General features: G+C 38.7%; 1 protein-coding gene and 1 non-coding gene across 2 annotated transcripts in view; both read right to left on the bottom strand.

Moving 5' to 3' along the window:
- Positions 1–16,660, bottom strand: part of sorcs3a (sortilin related VPS10 domain containing receptor 3a) — a 216,761-nt gene that overhangs the window by 119,572 nt on the left and 80,529 nt on the right. Inside the window, exon 2 of the mRNA XM_088006703.1 lies at positions 5,322–5,389. Coding sequence (XP_087862829.1) covers positions 5,322–5,389 — 68 coding nt within the window. The remainder of the gene's footprint in view (positions 1–5,321; positions 5,390–16,660) is intronic.
- Positions 15,194–15,266, bottom strand: trnai-uau (transfer RNA isoleucine (anticodon UAU)). The gene has a single exon. It is a non-coding gene; the product is annotated as a tRNA-Ile (tRNA).

The raw sequence follows: 16,660 nt of genomic DNA, 5'->3' as shown, positions 1-16,660 counted from the left end.
ATTCACAGTGCACAGCTGAGATAATTAGTTAATAGATATCTTCATGTTTAGTGAAGTGTGCTGTGGTATGTAGCAAAGCATGAACTTTGTGTATTTGCTTTTTCACCCCTGACCAAGTAAAACTGTTTGGATTACGCTACATATTTGTGCTGTGAACAAGGTCGAATGGAGTTAATTAAAGCATTGAAGCTGCTTGCAGTAAAACCAAAACAATCGTATAAAAAAGGCTGTAAAGCTAGGGGAGCATAAAGGTCAAGTCTTTATGTTCTGGTTCGTCTCTCGATATGTTGATCTGCCGGCTTTAGCAAACCTGTCAGCGCTTCATGCAGATTTATCGGAACTGATGTCTTCCATTTTCATCAGAAATGAAATGTAGCTGTATCGCTCTTTTTTTTTTTCTTTCTTTTGAAAAGTTCTGGTGTGCAGAAGGCTGGTGAGGTATGGAGGAAAATACCAAGTCCAATTGCAAAAGGTCGCAGACATCAGGTGGGTCCTCTCTGAGAGAACCAGGCCCTTATTATAAGCACTGACCTGTGAAATATCACATCGGCTGTGAGCATGCTCAGCAAAATGATGCAATTTGAGAGGATGTCACTGTTCACCCCCTGGTGACCCGATCTCTCCACAGCAGGAGAGGAGTCTGTCCGCAGCTGGGATACACACACTTACAGAAACACGCACACATACAACACAGCTACCAACTTCCAGTCTATTTCTCCAACAGTTCCCTGAGTTTCAGGGATGGAAACCCCGAAACAAAAAGCTTTGTGTTTTTCTCAGTCTTGAAATATTTGCTGCTATTAAAAGCTTCAAACCAAAGCTTTAAAAATCACAAACAGAAAACAACTGAACCTTTTTACTGACCTTTAAAACTCTAACCATCATTATTACTTGTATTGTTTTTCTGTACCAGAACCACTAAAACCAGAGTGAGAGGACCAACAGGTCAGATGAACAGTAAACCAAGGTTCATGTTCACAAGTTCCCAGTTAATGGTAAGTGTTATAATCACTTACCATTTTAACAAGCCTAATTCTAGGCAGTTATTCACATCATGAATACTTCACTGCTATATATCAGTAAAACTGTAATTAGGGTGTTAATTAGGCTCAACAACAAATGAGTGGGAGGAGTTTCCTTTTTATTCAATTAGCTTTTTAGCAATTTGCAACAATTAGCAATTTGTTGAAGGCACAAAAAGCAGCTCAGAATTCCTCTGGTTCATATCCAAAATATCTGAAAGAAAGTCAAGCTAAAGAACCGACTAGCAAATACAACTTGACACACTACTGGCTATTCCCAAAGCATCCTGAGTTTTCCTTGGTGATTGGTTGTTCCCAAAACCAGCGTTAGGGAAGACTGCAGGCAGAAGTTGTACTGGGACAGTTTTCACTGTGTGTTTTATGAATATTAAGGTATATTTGTTACTTGAACTATAAAAATTGTCAGTTGAAAGAGATTTTCTAGGAAATCTCAAGTATTCCTTCGTTTGGTAGCGATTCCTAACCTCCACAAATATCAGGGATCCAGGGAACTTGAATCTCAGTAAAGATCTGATGGCAGAAATGGTTTTGAAACCAGGACTGAAAAGCAGCCTTACATTTTCAAACACTGTTGATAGCAAGAAAATCCAGATTTTAGCACAGAACTAAACTGTCATGTTTGAAAGACTCTCTTTTCTGTTCACCAACAAAACTAGTCAATAGCATAGTCGTAAAATGTCAGTTTTTTTCTTTGGGTCTCTATGCTGCCTGGAGCACTGCGGTGAAGAACCAGGCCTGCATGCTCCAAGTTTGTTGCATGTGCAAAAATGCAATTCATAAGTTTCTAGAAAAATGTCATGTTTTCCTTGAACATGACATTGATTTCACTTCAGTCCAGCAGAGCACAGCCAACAAATCTGCAGCACCTCCTTTATGTCATCATGTCAGTATGAACCAAACCTCTTAGGAATGTTTCTGACACTTTGTTCAGTCCAGGTTAAGATTTCAGGCAGTTCTGAAGGCAAAAGGTTCAAATTCAAAAAAGGGTTACAATTCAGTACTGGGAGCTAATAATGTGGTCGTAACTGTAAATAAAATTGATTTATTTGTCCTTTAGGTGTTTTGGTTTTGTGCAGATAGATTAGGATCTACATTAAAATGTTATTTTCTTTTATGTAGGTTTTTAATTTGGGATGTGTTCCTGATTTAATGTACATTTGATCCAAATCCAGTTTGTTTTTCCCATCCATTTTTGATTTCCATTTGTTCAACTTTCCCTCAAGCACAAGAAAACATAAACCTCAGTTCGCCCACAAACTTTCCACGTCAGCTGTTCAGTAACACAAGAAGGAAAAAAAACTTCAGTAAACATAACATAAAGCAAAGGAAACAACTGCCGCATTGACTTGTTTTGCATAAAGAACAAGTATTGGATGTGTCAAAATCCAGCAGTGAAGGAGGGGAGGATACATCTTGACTTTGTTGTTGGCATTAATTTGCACTGCGTCTGAATACCTGCAAATGAGTTTTTGACTTGTCATCTTTAATAAATGTTTTCCTCATGCAGAGACAATACTCTAGAGGCCAGATGAGAGAGGCTGAACAACTTTGAAGACAAACTGTTTTGCAGAGTTGATTTATAGTTGGCACTGACTATAAATCTGCCTGCTTCTCCAACGCTTCAACAGTGTGAATACTTTGGAAATTATGCAGAGTCTGACTGATCAGCTTTCATTGTTTAAGGTCAGGATGTTCATTAAATCCGACAGATGGACTGGTAAATACTTTGAGGTGTTGCCACAGCGCTGACCTTTGCGAGCAGGCAGCATTGGACGTGCCATTTGGGATGTATTCCTGTTGAAGTGATAAGCATTCAACTCAAACGCTCCTCTTCAGACTCTATCGCAGCTGTGATCTCCGTTAGAAGCCTCATTCCTCAAACCGATTCTTTTTCTTTCAAAAAAACAGACTCAAACTTATCATGAAAAAAATATTACTGAGGTTTCTACAAGTCTCTTCAGACGCTGCCAAGTCAAGCCTGGATGGACAGCTGCTCCCCAATCACTGTAGGTTTGTGGCCGAGTGACAGTGCTGGGAGGGCTGCCAATAATAATGATCTTCAACAGCAGTGATGGTCCCTCCTCTCACACTATGGATTAGTCTCTTCACCTGATTGCATCTTCCCCAAAGAGTTCAGCTGTCATGGTGAATTTAAATCTGACAGAACTTTGTAAGACTTCAGTTTGTTTACCTTCCTGCAGTTAAACAGAACAGATGATCCGCTGATTCTGCTGATCTATTAGGGTGAACGGCTGTGACGATGCTAAAAATCCAAACTCAATATCAATATCTTTGTCGATAACTTGGCAACAGTTTTTAAAGGAACAGGGTTCTTTGTTAAGAGCAAAGTTCTTTCAGTCGAGTCACTTTGGTCAAAACATTTGAGTTTTAATGTTGGTCAGTAATTATACCTGGTTGTGATGGATTCATTAAATATCAATGCATGATCCGAGTATCATAAAGGAACCATTTATTGTTAAATGTGCTCAAATCTTCAGGTGATGGACATGAAACACTTACAGATATGTTAAAGTAGTTCATTTTTACTCAAAACTACAACGACTTTTACTCTGGACGACCTCCTGGATTGATGTTGACCACTTGTCTGCTTCTGTTTACCAGCATGACAAACAGATGCTAAAATGCATCAGGAGACAAATGACTGTATGAAGCCGGGCAACACTGAATCCCAATGAATGTCATGTTCCGGTTAATCCACCATTCCTCTGAAAGACATTTATCCCGGCTCCATCCCATTGACATTGTGGTGGGTTAATTCTCCCAGAGGCTACATTATGTTCCCTCTCCGCCATCTGTGGTGGTTCTGATGGGGGACATGCCTGTGTTGAGACTATGCAACAGGGACTACAAGGTTCATCAAAGTGGAGAGACTTCAGCTGCTGCACAAAATATGGGATCTTTTGTACGAAAAGGTTTTGCAGTTTCGTCATGAGAAAAAAGGAAAAACAGATGGAAGTCGAGCTTTGAAAGGATATATTTCATATTCCCGACATGTATGCAGTCATTTTAGAAATGCAGACAGAAGAGTGTTCTGATGAAACAGCCATATCATTATCCAGAATATTTTAGAATAATTTGTCGACAGCAGAACAGTCCGTCTTCTATTCCTCAGACTAAAAAGAAACTCAGCCTACTTTGTAGCTCCTCAAACACTAAAACAAAACTCTGTTTTCGCCTGAGGATCATAACTGTTGCACAGACGGTATTTAAATGTCAAAAATAGCCAGCGGTTACTTTGGAAGCACTTTTCTTTGTGAAGGCAGCCCTACAAACTGGGCATAGAACGCAAATCTTAGAGGTGAAACTGTTTCTACACTTTAAAAAGATGCCATTAAAAACTTCTCAAAGACTAAAAAAATGCATTGAAGGGAAATTGTTTTTCGTCTTAAAATGGCAAACCTTATCTGAGATTGATATAATTGTCCTTGAGTTTATTTTTTATTCCTGTGTGGCAAATCTCTTCATAATTTCCCCGTTTTGTGCAATTTAAAATCATTTTTAAAGTTCTCCCCTCTGGCATTTTCATCTATACACTGATTGTTATGGTGCTTCACAGTAACATTTCTCTCCGTTTCAGGCATCCCAACATAAAGGTTCACAAGTCACAAGGCCTGACTTCATTCTGATAGAGTTATAAAAATATATTAATTCTATGATTCTTGTGGTAAAATGAATCGATTTCTGTCTTTTTAGGGTTTTTGCTCTACATTTCTCGCGGCCATGCCAACACTGTCATGTGTTTACAGGCTCCCCAAAGAGAAACAAGCAAATTACTGTTTGTGTTACACAATACAGATCTGAAAATGGGTTAGATGCAGCTTCTATTCATCAGGGATGTGTTATCCCTCCTTCTGATCGTCTGTTTTTCCTCTTTTACAAGCACTCTCTTTGTTTCACAAACTGTGTGTGTTTGTGTGTGTGTGTTTATCTTCTCTCCTGCAGGGGGGAAGAAGACGAGTACATCAGATAATATCCCAGAACAAGCACATGGAAAACAGCTTCCTACACCCAAGTGCACCGCCTGGAGGCGGATGACACCAGAACACGGTTTTCCCACAATGGACTGGGAAGGTGAGAACAGAATCACAGCTGAAGATGAATGAGCAAAGAGCAGATATGGATATTTGGCTCAGATTACGACTGAAGTCCTGCAACACTGAGCGCATCAACAGGATAGTTTTGCAATCCTTAGTTTAAAATCTGTTGCTTATGGATGTTGACAGCATTCAACAAGTAAAAGAAGTGTTGAGGACTCACCTCCAGAGAGTGCTCTCAGTGACGCTGCCGATGTGAAAGTCATAGAGTTTGGTAAGAATAAGGATGACCTGCAGAGAAAAGAAATTTCTGCATTAAAATGACGTTTTTGAAGAGTTTAAATCAGTCGACCCAGTGCTCTGCATGTTCAGGTGTGTCCCTGCTGCCACACCTGATCTGAACGAACAGGAGGCTGCCAGGCGTCTGCAGCACCGGCAACATGCTGAGGAGGTAAAGCAACCGTTTGAATGAGGTGTGCTGCAGCAGACACATCTAAAACATGCAGGGCAAAGACCTGAGAACCACTGGTATGATCAATGCTACGTCAGATTTTTAAGAGGAATCTTAAAGCAAAACAGACACATTTCGCTTTCGATACGAAGCCAGACAGATTATCAGACGTGTCCAACAGAAATAAATGCAGTCTGTTGTAGAGTGAAAGTTCAACCCTTTGGCAACATCTTTCACACTTAGCAGAATCATTCTCAGTCCTCACTTTTCCACCAGACTTCATTGACTGCTGCTTGCCAACAGTCAACAGTTTTTTTTTAATACAACATGTAAGTTTAACCCGACAGCGATTTCTGACAGCACAGGAAGTATATCCTCCTGACTACCAGGAAAAAAATATTGTCCAATCACCATTTTTTTAAAATCCCACATTCTTTGTAAGGTAATAAAAGGTTTTATGCACTTTCTTTGTCTCTTCCCATAAAATGTGTTATTACTGATGAACGCAATTTTTATGAATTAGAAAAAGATACGTACAAAAGTCCCACCCCTTCATATGTGGTATCACTGAAAAGCCCTAAATGTCCTCTGTAGATACCAAAAGGAATTAATTCAGTAGAAAGCAGGGGGTGGGAGATATTCAAGTTTAGAAATGTCCTCTACAGAGGACAAACATGAACTACTGGTAGTCAGGAGGAAAATATCACCACCTTCTCTGCAGGAGGTCAATATGAGTCTCATGTTCAACATATCAGGTGAAACAAAGGAGAATAAAAAGATATACTTTTTTTTTTCATGGTGATCACAGCCTCTTATATATAACCATCTTCAAAATATTCTGCTATTTTATAATTCAGTGCGCTTCAAAAGTACTTTTTTATTCCCAAGGCAAATGAAGCTATGGATAGGAAGGCAAAAAAATAATATGCAACTTATTATGAGGTGTCAAAATAATCTGAACTGAACTGTAAGCATATAAATCCCCAGAATTACTCCGGTTGACATTTAGAACTGCTCATTGCTGCATTTTACCTTTAGTTAAAGTGAGATAATGAAGTCATTGAGGTGCTGATATATCTAAGGAAACAGAAACACAATGACAGCATCTACTCAGTTGGGATTTGAAGTTATTTGTAATATTTGAGCTAGCTGAATTGAAAATGGCATTCGTTACAACAAGCTAGAAACACTTTGGAACAAAACAAATGAGCAGGAGGCCTAATCAGGATCTAACTGAGAGTCAAACACGATTTCATTTTGGTCCAAATCAAGATCATGAATGTCCTCAAGGGGCCAGTTGTGGAAGAATCTATCAAAAAGAAATACCTGCTAATTGATCAGATTTGACTGGGTTCCATTAGTACTTCTTTTCATACTGAAAAGAAGTACTTAATAATGAGTTGTGTGCTCATTATTTAAGCACACAACTGTTATCTTAAAGTTAAATTTATGTTTCTCTATAAACACATAAATAGTTATGGCGGGCCGGATTTGGCACCCGGGCCTTGAGTTTGGCACCTGTGATCTGAACAAAGATCCGTTTGTAGTGCTGAAAGTCTAAATCACTTTTGTAGGCTGTAATTAAGTTTGCTGCTAGCAGCACAGGTCAAGGGCGGTCTGGTAGAGAATCACACCGCCCGGATCTCAGCCCACATGCATAAAGAAACATCAGGACAAAAATATTATTCTTCCACCAACCATATTTAGTAGTGCTCAATGTTACAGTGTTAGTGGAATAAAACAGATGCAAACTACACAAACAGGACCAACAGAAAAAATGAGTAACAAAAACCTTTATAGAAATGTAGTAAAGTAAAAAGTATGATTTTTAGTGTTTTTCCCAAAAAAATATTCTACTCAAATAAAGTGCAAATTCTGAAACAGGCCCACTTCAATAGGCGTCAGCACTGTTTCCTCCAGATGTCTTCAAAAATAAAATCAGCAAAGTTTGTCTTTCTGCGTTTATGGGTAGAACAAAAACAAAGCAAAGTAAACAAAACAAAGCAAAGTAAAGTATTATTCTGCACTCAAAATGTCTTGTAATAACCAAAATAACAGGATTTTTATGTTTGGGAGTAGATCAAATTAACTGTTAACAAATATAAAGCAGTTTATCTGAGTGTTACATACTAGAAACCAATTCCTGCAGCACTCACTGACAGCGCCATAACAATAACACCCTCATAACCATAAACACTGATGCTGCAGTCAATTCCTTAAACAAAGACACTGCTGGGGGCTGTTTCTGTCTTAATGACTTCAAACAGTTGTTAAACTGGACAGTTTAGAGGAAAATATTTCAAGCCAATAAAAAACGATTTAAATTTAATGACTTTATAATTTTATAGGTGCTATTTTATGATTGAAACGTAACTTTTGGGGTCTTTGGTATCTAAGCTGTGGATTCTGATCACAATTTTCAATGAACATTAAAAGTTTGACATGCTTTAATAATGCCCATACAGCAGCAACACGTTACAGAACCGCCTTCTAACAGAGGCCAAACTGAAGTTTTTTGTTTTAAAGAAAAATTGTCTTTTTAAACCTCAAGACATGAAAAGCCGTGATAAATTATTCACACCACTAAACCTTTTCACATCTTCTCACTATAAAAGCACAATTTATTCAGTGTATTTTACTGGTATTTTATGAGCTAGAAGACCAAGAGCCAAAGTTTTAAACTGTGATTACATGGAAAACATAAATCTAGAAATAGTGGCCAGCATTGTTTTAAACCCCGATGTGAATACTTTTTTGACAAACTTGGGTCTTAAGAATCTTTTTCATGTTTGTCCTGAATTTAGCTCAGTCTGGAGCTAAATTCAATGTTGGACAATGTGAGCTGGAGAGCTTCTTCAGTGACTGACTGCTGCATCCTGTGTGCACAAAGGAGCGTCATCTCAGGTCCTTCCTCCTGCAGCCGTTAGACTCTAGAACCATCACTGTCCCAACAAACTCATTAAGGTTTACTGATATTTGTAGTTTTTGTAGCGTGCTGCTGCTTTCTTTGCACAAAGATGCACATCTCATACATTTTTAAGATTTTCCTACTCAGTTGAACATTTCTTTCAAAACAAGGTAAGCCATTAACAGTAATATTTTTTATCATGTTGTAAATTTGCTGCTCAGTTTCTTTTCTTTTATTCTCTACTTTGAATCTGAATACTTCATTTACCTTTAACTTGCTGCCCCTCAATTTTCCTGAAGTGGGAAAATAAATAATATTTTCTCTGCAACAGGAAAGCATTCATACAACATGAGGTTGCAACTCCCAGGTTTCACCACAGGGTTGATGCTTTCTGGGCTCTCTGTAGTACAAGTGATCCTCCTCTGTTATCTGACCAGAGCACCTCAGTGTCTTCTTATGGATTTTGTTTAACAATGGCATTTTCTGTGAGATGCTTAAAATTTTTGATACTGAGCCACTAAAGTCTAACAGGCCCCAGATTCGGCCACTCAGACACAAAAACCAATTCTTCAACATGTCTGATATACCTGGATAAATGCTGAAACATGAACATACTATGTGTGGCATTATATATTTACATTTTCTCTCTAATGGCAAAATTTGAAATGCATCAGTGAGCAAGTTTCTATAAAGCTTGACTCTGCAGTTAATCGTCTTTTATTGCAGTTTTTCCCCCAAAAAAGCAGCAGTTACTGCCTACAACAAAATACATTCTATAGTGAATCAAATTTTGCTCCAACAGCAGTTAGTAAAACACTACAAGGTACAGAGTGATAAATTAGCATGTTGGGATGCTGTGTTGTGCATAATTAATTCTGTGTATCCCGTTCAGTGTTGAAACTTTGACGTTTTTTTTTTTTTTCGTCTTTTTTTCTTGATGCAGCACTCTGCCATCCTCGCCCCTGTGGAAAAGTCTCATCCAACAGACTGCTCAAAGCTTTGGTCTTTTAAAGAGAGAGAGAGATAATCAGCAGGCGGGGCGCTTTGATAAGGACTGTGCACATCCTCAGAGCAAATCACAGGACATGAAGGTTGTGAGGATCAGCGGTCAGCTGTGATCCTCCACTCCAAAGTGCAAGATCACAACTCTGCTCCACAGGGATGAAGAGAGATGGAAGGGGATAAAATCAACTGCCACTAAAAATAAGCCTGTTTAACAACTTCAACCATCTGGTAACTTCAGTTTTTATTCACCTCAAGATTTGGAAAACTAAAAGAAAACTATTAGCTTAAGTTTTATTTTTGCTTTTGAAATCTAGAGGCATGCTTCAGATTTTTCAAGAAGAGTTTTGAGCCGTGGTTAGCACAGCAGTTCTAGACACTTTACATGTAAAAGAGCATCTAAAGCAGAGTGACTCTGGTGTTGATTGAACAATGCTTGCAAGGATTGCTATGAAGTTTGTGAAACTGGAGTTGAGGAAACCTCAAGTGGCGTACACACAAAAAATCTGCGGCGCCATATTTTATGCACAAGTCGGCGTGTATAAAAATTAATTTTGCCTCAAAGTTTGCGTAAATATATGCACGCTTTTTCCCTGGAGTGAAAATGTGCGGCAGCCACACAAACCTTTTCTACTTTGCAACCTCTAATTTTGCAAAGTCGAGGTTCCAAACCAAACCTGTAAGGACCACACATTTATAATGGATGGACGTTTTCAGCAATGTATCGCTATAGAACATCTAGATCTGATGTGTCAACTAGATTTTGCAGTATTACATGTTGTTCATAGATCTAAAGGAAGAAATGTAAATGTTCACTACATCAAAACTTATTTGCCAAATGTGTTTCCATTTCCCCTTTGGCAGACTAACGTCAAGAAAAGCCAAAAGCCAACTCACAAGAAACGTTTTTAGCAAAATTGGGAAGGTTTTTCAAATTTTGTTGTTTCTATCAAACTTTTCCAAAGAGCTTTTAAAAAACATCCTGATGGAAACACTGTTACAGATTTCTGTGAACATCATGGTGTAGGTCAGTTCTTCATTATGTGACTAATAATGGAAAGGTTTTGTGAAAGTGACATTGGAGAATTCAAACTTCTTTCCCCTCTGATATTAGTCAAAATTGCTACTTGAGCTATTTGAGTTATCTGATGCATGTAGGACTAACTGCTCATCTCCCAAAAATTAAACATGGATTAATATGAACTATACCTTTAAGACTTTACACTTTCATTAAACAGTTTAGATTTCTGTACCAAGTTCTGTCAAACATGTCATTTTTATACATTGTGTTTCACAAATTATGTTAGATTCAGTTTGTGTCTGAACAGCTGGATCTTTCGTTTTCTTAATTTTCCTTTTTTCTTTGGAACAGTCTTCTGCCTTTTAAGCAAAACTTTAGTCATTTAGCTAAGATGGCAGTAAATACTCCAAATCCTGTGACAGACGGCAGTAATCATGCTAAACGTGACCAAAATAAAACTCCAGAGCCACCAGTGCCTTGGCATCCTTCGCCTCACGCCCCGGTAATGTTCGGAGGCTCACAGAATGCCAGGACATTTCCACCTCCTGCTAAGTCTCGATTATTTGCCCTCTGAACCAGAACCCTGGGCAGTTTGTGGATGAGGATGGACCACATGCCAGAGGGTCCGTTCAACTGAGAGCATGAACATATGGCTCATACAAAGAAAGCCTGCACTGCCAGAGAAAGGCCAATGAAAAGGGTCTATTTTCATCATTTATCTTTTTTTTTTTTTTTTATCAAAAAATGATAAAAAACTGGGTAACTTCATGTCCAGTTGTACTTTGATAAAGTCCACTTTTTGTCCACTGCAGTGTAATTGTGTATGCGGTCCTGTAACCCCCTCCTTCCTTGGATTTGGGCTGTCAGAGATGTGCCGCCTCCTCTGCTTGGAGGGAGGTGAAACACAGACGTGCGTCCTCTCATCCCCTTATGACAGTTTGAATGTGAAATTCACATTAGACGCCACGCAGAAAAAAAAAAGATTCTTCAAAAGATCTTCCAGGAAAGATGGAAATTTGTCCACTTTTTGTTCACTACAAAGGAAGTTAATTTTCAATTAAAAACAGTGTTGTAATTCATAACGTTAAATGTTATCTAATGAGAATTCATGTGCTGGTTCATAGCTCAATCCAGTTCAATAGGAAAAATACTGTACTTCAAAAAGAAATGAAACGATGTCATCTAAACATCTTCAAACAGTCATTCGGGATGCAAGACTGACTCCAGTAACAGTCAGTCTTGCAACAAAACTGAAGAAGCCTCTGACTGAAGACAGTTGCTGAGGACAATCATGACATAACAGCTCAACATCCAGAAACAGAGATCATATTCCATGTACACGTCCTGGATGACACCCTCAGTTGTTGGCTAGCTCTGCTAATCCAGCTCATTTGCATTTGCCACTCTTCTTTAAATCTCCATCTGGCTCTATGGTTAGAAAGGTGGACAGAGAAAAGTTGGATCCATTTCTTCCATGGATCTTATCCCCAGAGGAAGGAATGGTCTGAGCTTCTTCCTTCTCTCTCTGCGTTTTGGTCCTGCTTTGCAGCTGTTTTTCTACTCCTCTGGGATTTGGGGTCATAGTTAAGGCTTTTATATTTGACCTTTAATCAGATGCTCCTGGTTGTAAAAGCAATACCTTGTCCAAAAGTGAAAACTAGTATAGAAGGACAAACCTCAAGCAACACCAGACCAGGCGTCTGTATCTCAAGCAGACTCTGTATTTGAATCCCCACTTGACTTGCAATTATTGAATCAAAATGCCAGCCACACTGTACTTGCCTGGTTGCCTAGACAATTAACCAGGAGTGTGGAAAACATATTACAACCATGACTAAATGTTCCATCTACTACATGACCAAGTCAAAGTGCCATACGCAATTTTAGAAATTGTTTCATGTCATCACAAATTAATCAGTCTTAATGACATTTTTTGAAAGAAAAAAAAATGACTGGCTCATCTCTATGTGAGGCAAAAGTTTAATTAGAACAATGACCTGAAGAGGTGTTGCTGCTGAAGTCAGGTATTAGCACAGCAGCACAGAAAGGCTGTTAAATTAAACCAAGCTAAATCAAAAGTGGCAGTGCATTCATGCTGAATGAGAGCTCAGTTAATACACCGCTGATGAGCACTTTTTAGGTGTCTATATAAATATACATCAAAGTTTGTAATAGAGAATACAATCGTTAACAAAGCACTTAAATACACACTCACAGAAACTCAATGTCAGTGATGAAGACAGCAGGAGAGGGTTTGAGTGACTGACTTTCAACATGGTTGTTGGTGTCGGACACAAAATGGTCAAAAAATGAGAAAATACTTTAGTGAGTGGTAGTTGTGTGGATAAAAGCAGGTTGCTCATATCAGAGCTCAGAAGACAGACATTGGTCAAGCTGGTCAGATGCAGAACCACTTCAACTGATTCCTTTCAACGTGAAGGAGCAGGAGCTCGACTTCAAGTCTCTGCTAGATGACAGAACGTTCCTGACAGAAAGTTTCCTAAACTGAACCCTTCACAGGGAAGCTAATTCTTTCATAGAGAATTAGCTTCCTCCAAAGGAAGTTAATCTTAGCCGTTTGTATTCAAATGAGCCAAATCTCATGAACTTAGGTAACAGCTGGAGGGCATCCAGACTGGTTAATAAAGAGAACTTGTCATGATGCCCCTGTTCCTGCCATGGCTCATGCTGCTCTCCAGCTCCTCCCGCTCCTGTTGGCTGTCTGATTGCTTCCACCTGTCCTACATCAACCATCTCAGCGTGAGATGATTTGTGGTCAACCACCAAAAGCTTTCAAGCGTTTTTCATGTCCGTGTCATGTACTTGACCTGCAGCTGATTCCGAGTCTATCTTCATATACTTCAACCCCAATTTCCGCCTCATAGATTTTAGATCTGTTCCACCCATTCTGACCCGGACCGTTTGGCCTACCACTGGGCTCTAGATTACAAACTAATCCCTTTACCTATGGTGAGACCCGATCATTGGATCAGCGCGCGTGAACTCACTCACTCTGCTACTGGAGTATCGAGACTCTGTGACTTCATCATCACTGGTTTCCAGCATATAGAGCAGGGGTGTCAAACTCAGTTTCACCGAGGGCCACTTCAGCATATTGGCCCCCCTCAACGGGCCACATTGACGGTACAAATCAGGAGTGCCCAGCTGCAGTCCTTCAGACTGCAACTTTAGATGCATCCCTGCTAAAACACCCCAGACAAAAGGTTGACTTCCCTCATTCAGGTCTGTAGAGGCTTATAACGAGTCAATGGTCCAGGTGCGTTAGAGAAGGAATCCATCTAAAGTTGCAGATGGTAGTTCTGGAAAACTAGACTTGGGCAGCCCTAGCATAAATGTATGAAATACAATGTTAAAAATAAAGTAAACACCTCAAATTGTTAAATAACTGATTTTAGGTATTGAGGTCAGTTTTAAATATTACATTTGAGTTTCCATGGATGTAAAATTACTGCTCAGTTTAAAAATTACAATATTTAAATCAGTGTTTAAAGGTAAGCAAGCAAATAAAAACAAGTCACATGGGCAGACATTATAGACTTTACGCAAAGATTTAGTCTCTGAGGCAACTGAAATCAATTAATAATAAAAAAAATCCTTTCTGAATATCATCTCATGGTCTCTGAACTAAATGCGTCTTTCTGACCGGGAGCTGACAGCGTGTTGAAGAGTTATGGACCGGACACTTTGGAGCGTCTGGTTGAAATGGCGCGTTAAATTCAAGTCTCCATTACAGACCAGAGAAAACTAAAGAGAATGCAACGTTGTGTTAATCCACTTGAGGAGCCAGCAGTTTATCTTGAGGAAATAAATGACGATGCAGAAGTTAGACTGTAACATGCGCAGTTCGCTGCTCAACCACTGCGGACTGCGGTGACTTAGAAACCGCTGGGAGTAACTCATCCAGCGGATTTAACAAATGGAGCCTCCTGGGTGGAAGTTACCCAGGAGAGCGGCGCTCTGGAGGAGCTGCAGACGTAACATCTGTCCGTTTCAGAGAAGCGAAAACACAAAAAAAAATAAAAAATAAAAAAAAATCCTGGTAAAAGCTCACACCGGACCACGCAGGGTAAAACACTCACAGAGTTCATTTGATCTGTTTGGATCAGACAGATCCGACTGACTGATGAATTAGCACAGATTTTTCTGCAGATGGGAACCAGGAGGAAGTTGTTCAGACCCCAGCGGGTGAAGTGATGCTAATTTAAGTGAAGTCGCTTAATTTAATTTATTAAAAGTTATTGGGGTGGTTTTTGTCACTACAAGAAAAATGTAGATGTAGACACATGTGCATTACGCCATAGAACTGCCAATTGGTAATTGAAGTAAAGTATCTTCGATTTCAAAGAAGCCAACATTGAAGTCGATTGGCAAATGAACCATCACCAAAGAGGAAGGCTCTTGTTGTCTCACTGCACCCCAAGAGATGCATAACCGACAAAAACCGCTTCTATCTGGTTTCAAACCAGAGACCTTTTGCGTGTAAAGCAAACATGATAACCACTACACTACAGGAACTGAACTTCTCTGCTTTGTTTCAGTTTGAGGTTCCAAAGTTGAAGATGTGAGATGCAACGCATGAAAATTTCAACTGAGGTTTGCACTCAGATGTCTGGATTCAAAGTACAGACCATGACACCACAGACCCTTGTTGACCTTTAGTAAACACCTGTGATGAATAGAACATGCAAAATCTGTTTCTGTCTGGTTTCGAACCAGAGACCTTTTGCATATAAAGCAAACGTGATAACCACTACACTACAGAAACTCAGGCTCTTTACAGTGTTCCTGGTAGATGATCCAAATTTTGTTAGAGACTAATGTCAACAATGGGCATGAAACAATGTCAAATACCACAGATCCTCTCAGAGAGCACAGTAACTTGGTGAACAAAATTATACTTGTGCCTAATTTCACATTACAGTCCATAAACTAAGCCTGGGATCAACAAATTGTATTGAAGACGTCATTAGCAGAGACAAATGGTTCTGCAGAGACTTGGCTAAATGGCTATAAAATAAAATCAATACTTACAAATAAAAAATGGTTCAAAAATAAGATTAGCACATTAAAATAAAAAATATCTCTGAAATACAATCAACACCTGAAAATTAATAATGGTTCAAAAATAATATCAACACTTAAAAATACAAAATCTCTGGAAAATAAAATATTATGTATGTTGTTTTGAAAAACATTAGAATATAAGCACTTTTATCAAATCTTCATTGTGGTAAGATCATGTAAGTTCTTCTTAAATCCATGGAAACTCAACAGTTTGTAAGGTAGGTGAGTTAGCTCAGCAGGTTAGAGCACCGTGCTGGTAATGCTGAGGTCGTCGGTTCAAACCCCATATGGGGCAATTCATGTGTAAGGTCTTTCAGACAATCAACACTTCAAAATAAATAAGGGTTCAAAAATCAAATCAATACAAAAATAAAATCAACACTTTACAATAAATAAGGGTTCAAAAATAAAATCAACACTTTACAATAAATAAGTGTTCAAAAATAAAATCAAAATTAAAAAATGGTTCAAAAATAAAATCAACACTTCAAAATTAAAAATGGTTCAAAAATAAAATCAACACTTCAAAATGTATAATGGTAACTGTTTCTGTCTGTTCAGTCCATAAACTAAGCCTGGGATCAAAAAATGTATTGAAGATGTCATTAGCAGAGACAAATGGTTCTACAGAGACTTGGCTAAATGGCTATAAAATCAATATTTACAAATAAAAAATGGTTAGGAAGCCCATTACAAACCTTTGGTTGAAATGGCGCGTTAAATTCAAGTCTCCATTACAGATCAGAGAAAACTAAAGAGAATGCAACGTTGTGTTAATCCATTTGAGGAGCCGGTAGTTTATCTTGAGGAAATAAATGACGATGCAAAAGTTAATTAGACTGCAACATGCGCAGTCCGCTGCTCAACCACTGCGGACGAGGCTCCGCTGCTGCGATGAATTAGAAACGTGAAGTCGCTTAGATGTAGATGCATTTATCTGCTTAATTGGTGATGGGATCTGGATTCACGGTGAATATTAACTAAACCGCATAAAATGCGAATAAATAGCCGACGTTAATATGATTGTAATTTCACGGATAAAAATAGTACAGGACCGATTTTGTTTTTATGTTGTCGGTCAAGATAACAGATAAC

The sequence above is a fragment of the Poecilia mexicana genome, unplaced genomic scaffold, assembly GCF_051168715.1.
Source record: "Poecilia mexicana isolate PSO_F unplaced genomic scaffold, ASM5116871v1 scaffold_1, whole genome shotgun sequence".
Lineage (NCBI taxonomy): Eukaryota > Metazoa > Chordata > Actinopteri > Cyprinodontiformes > Poeciliidae > Poecilia > Poecilia mexicana.
This window is presented reverse-complemented; position numbering and strand designations above follow the sequence as displayed.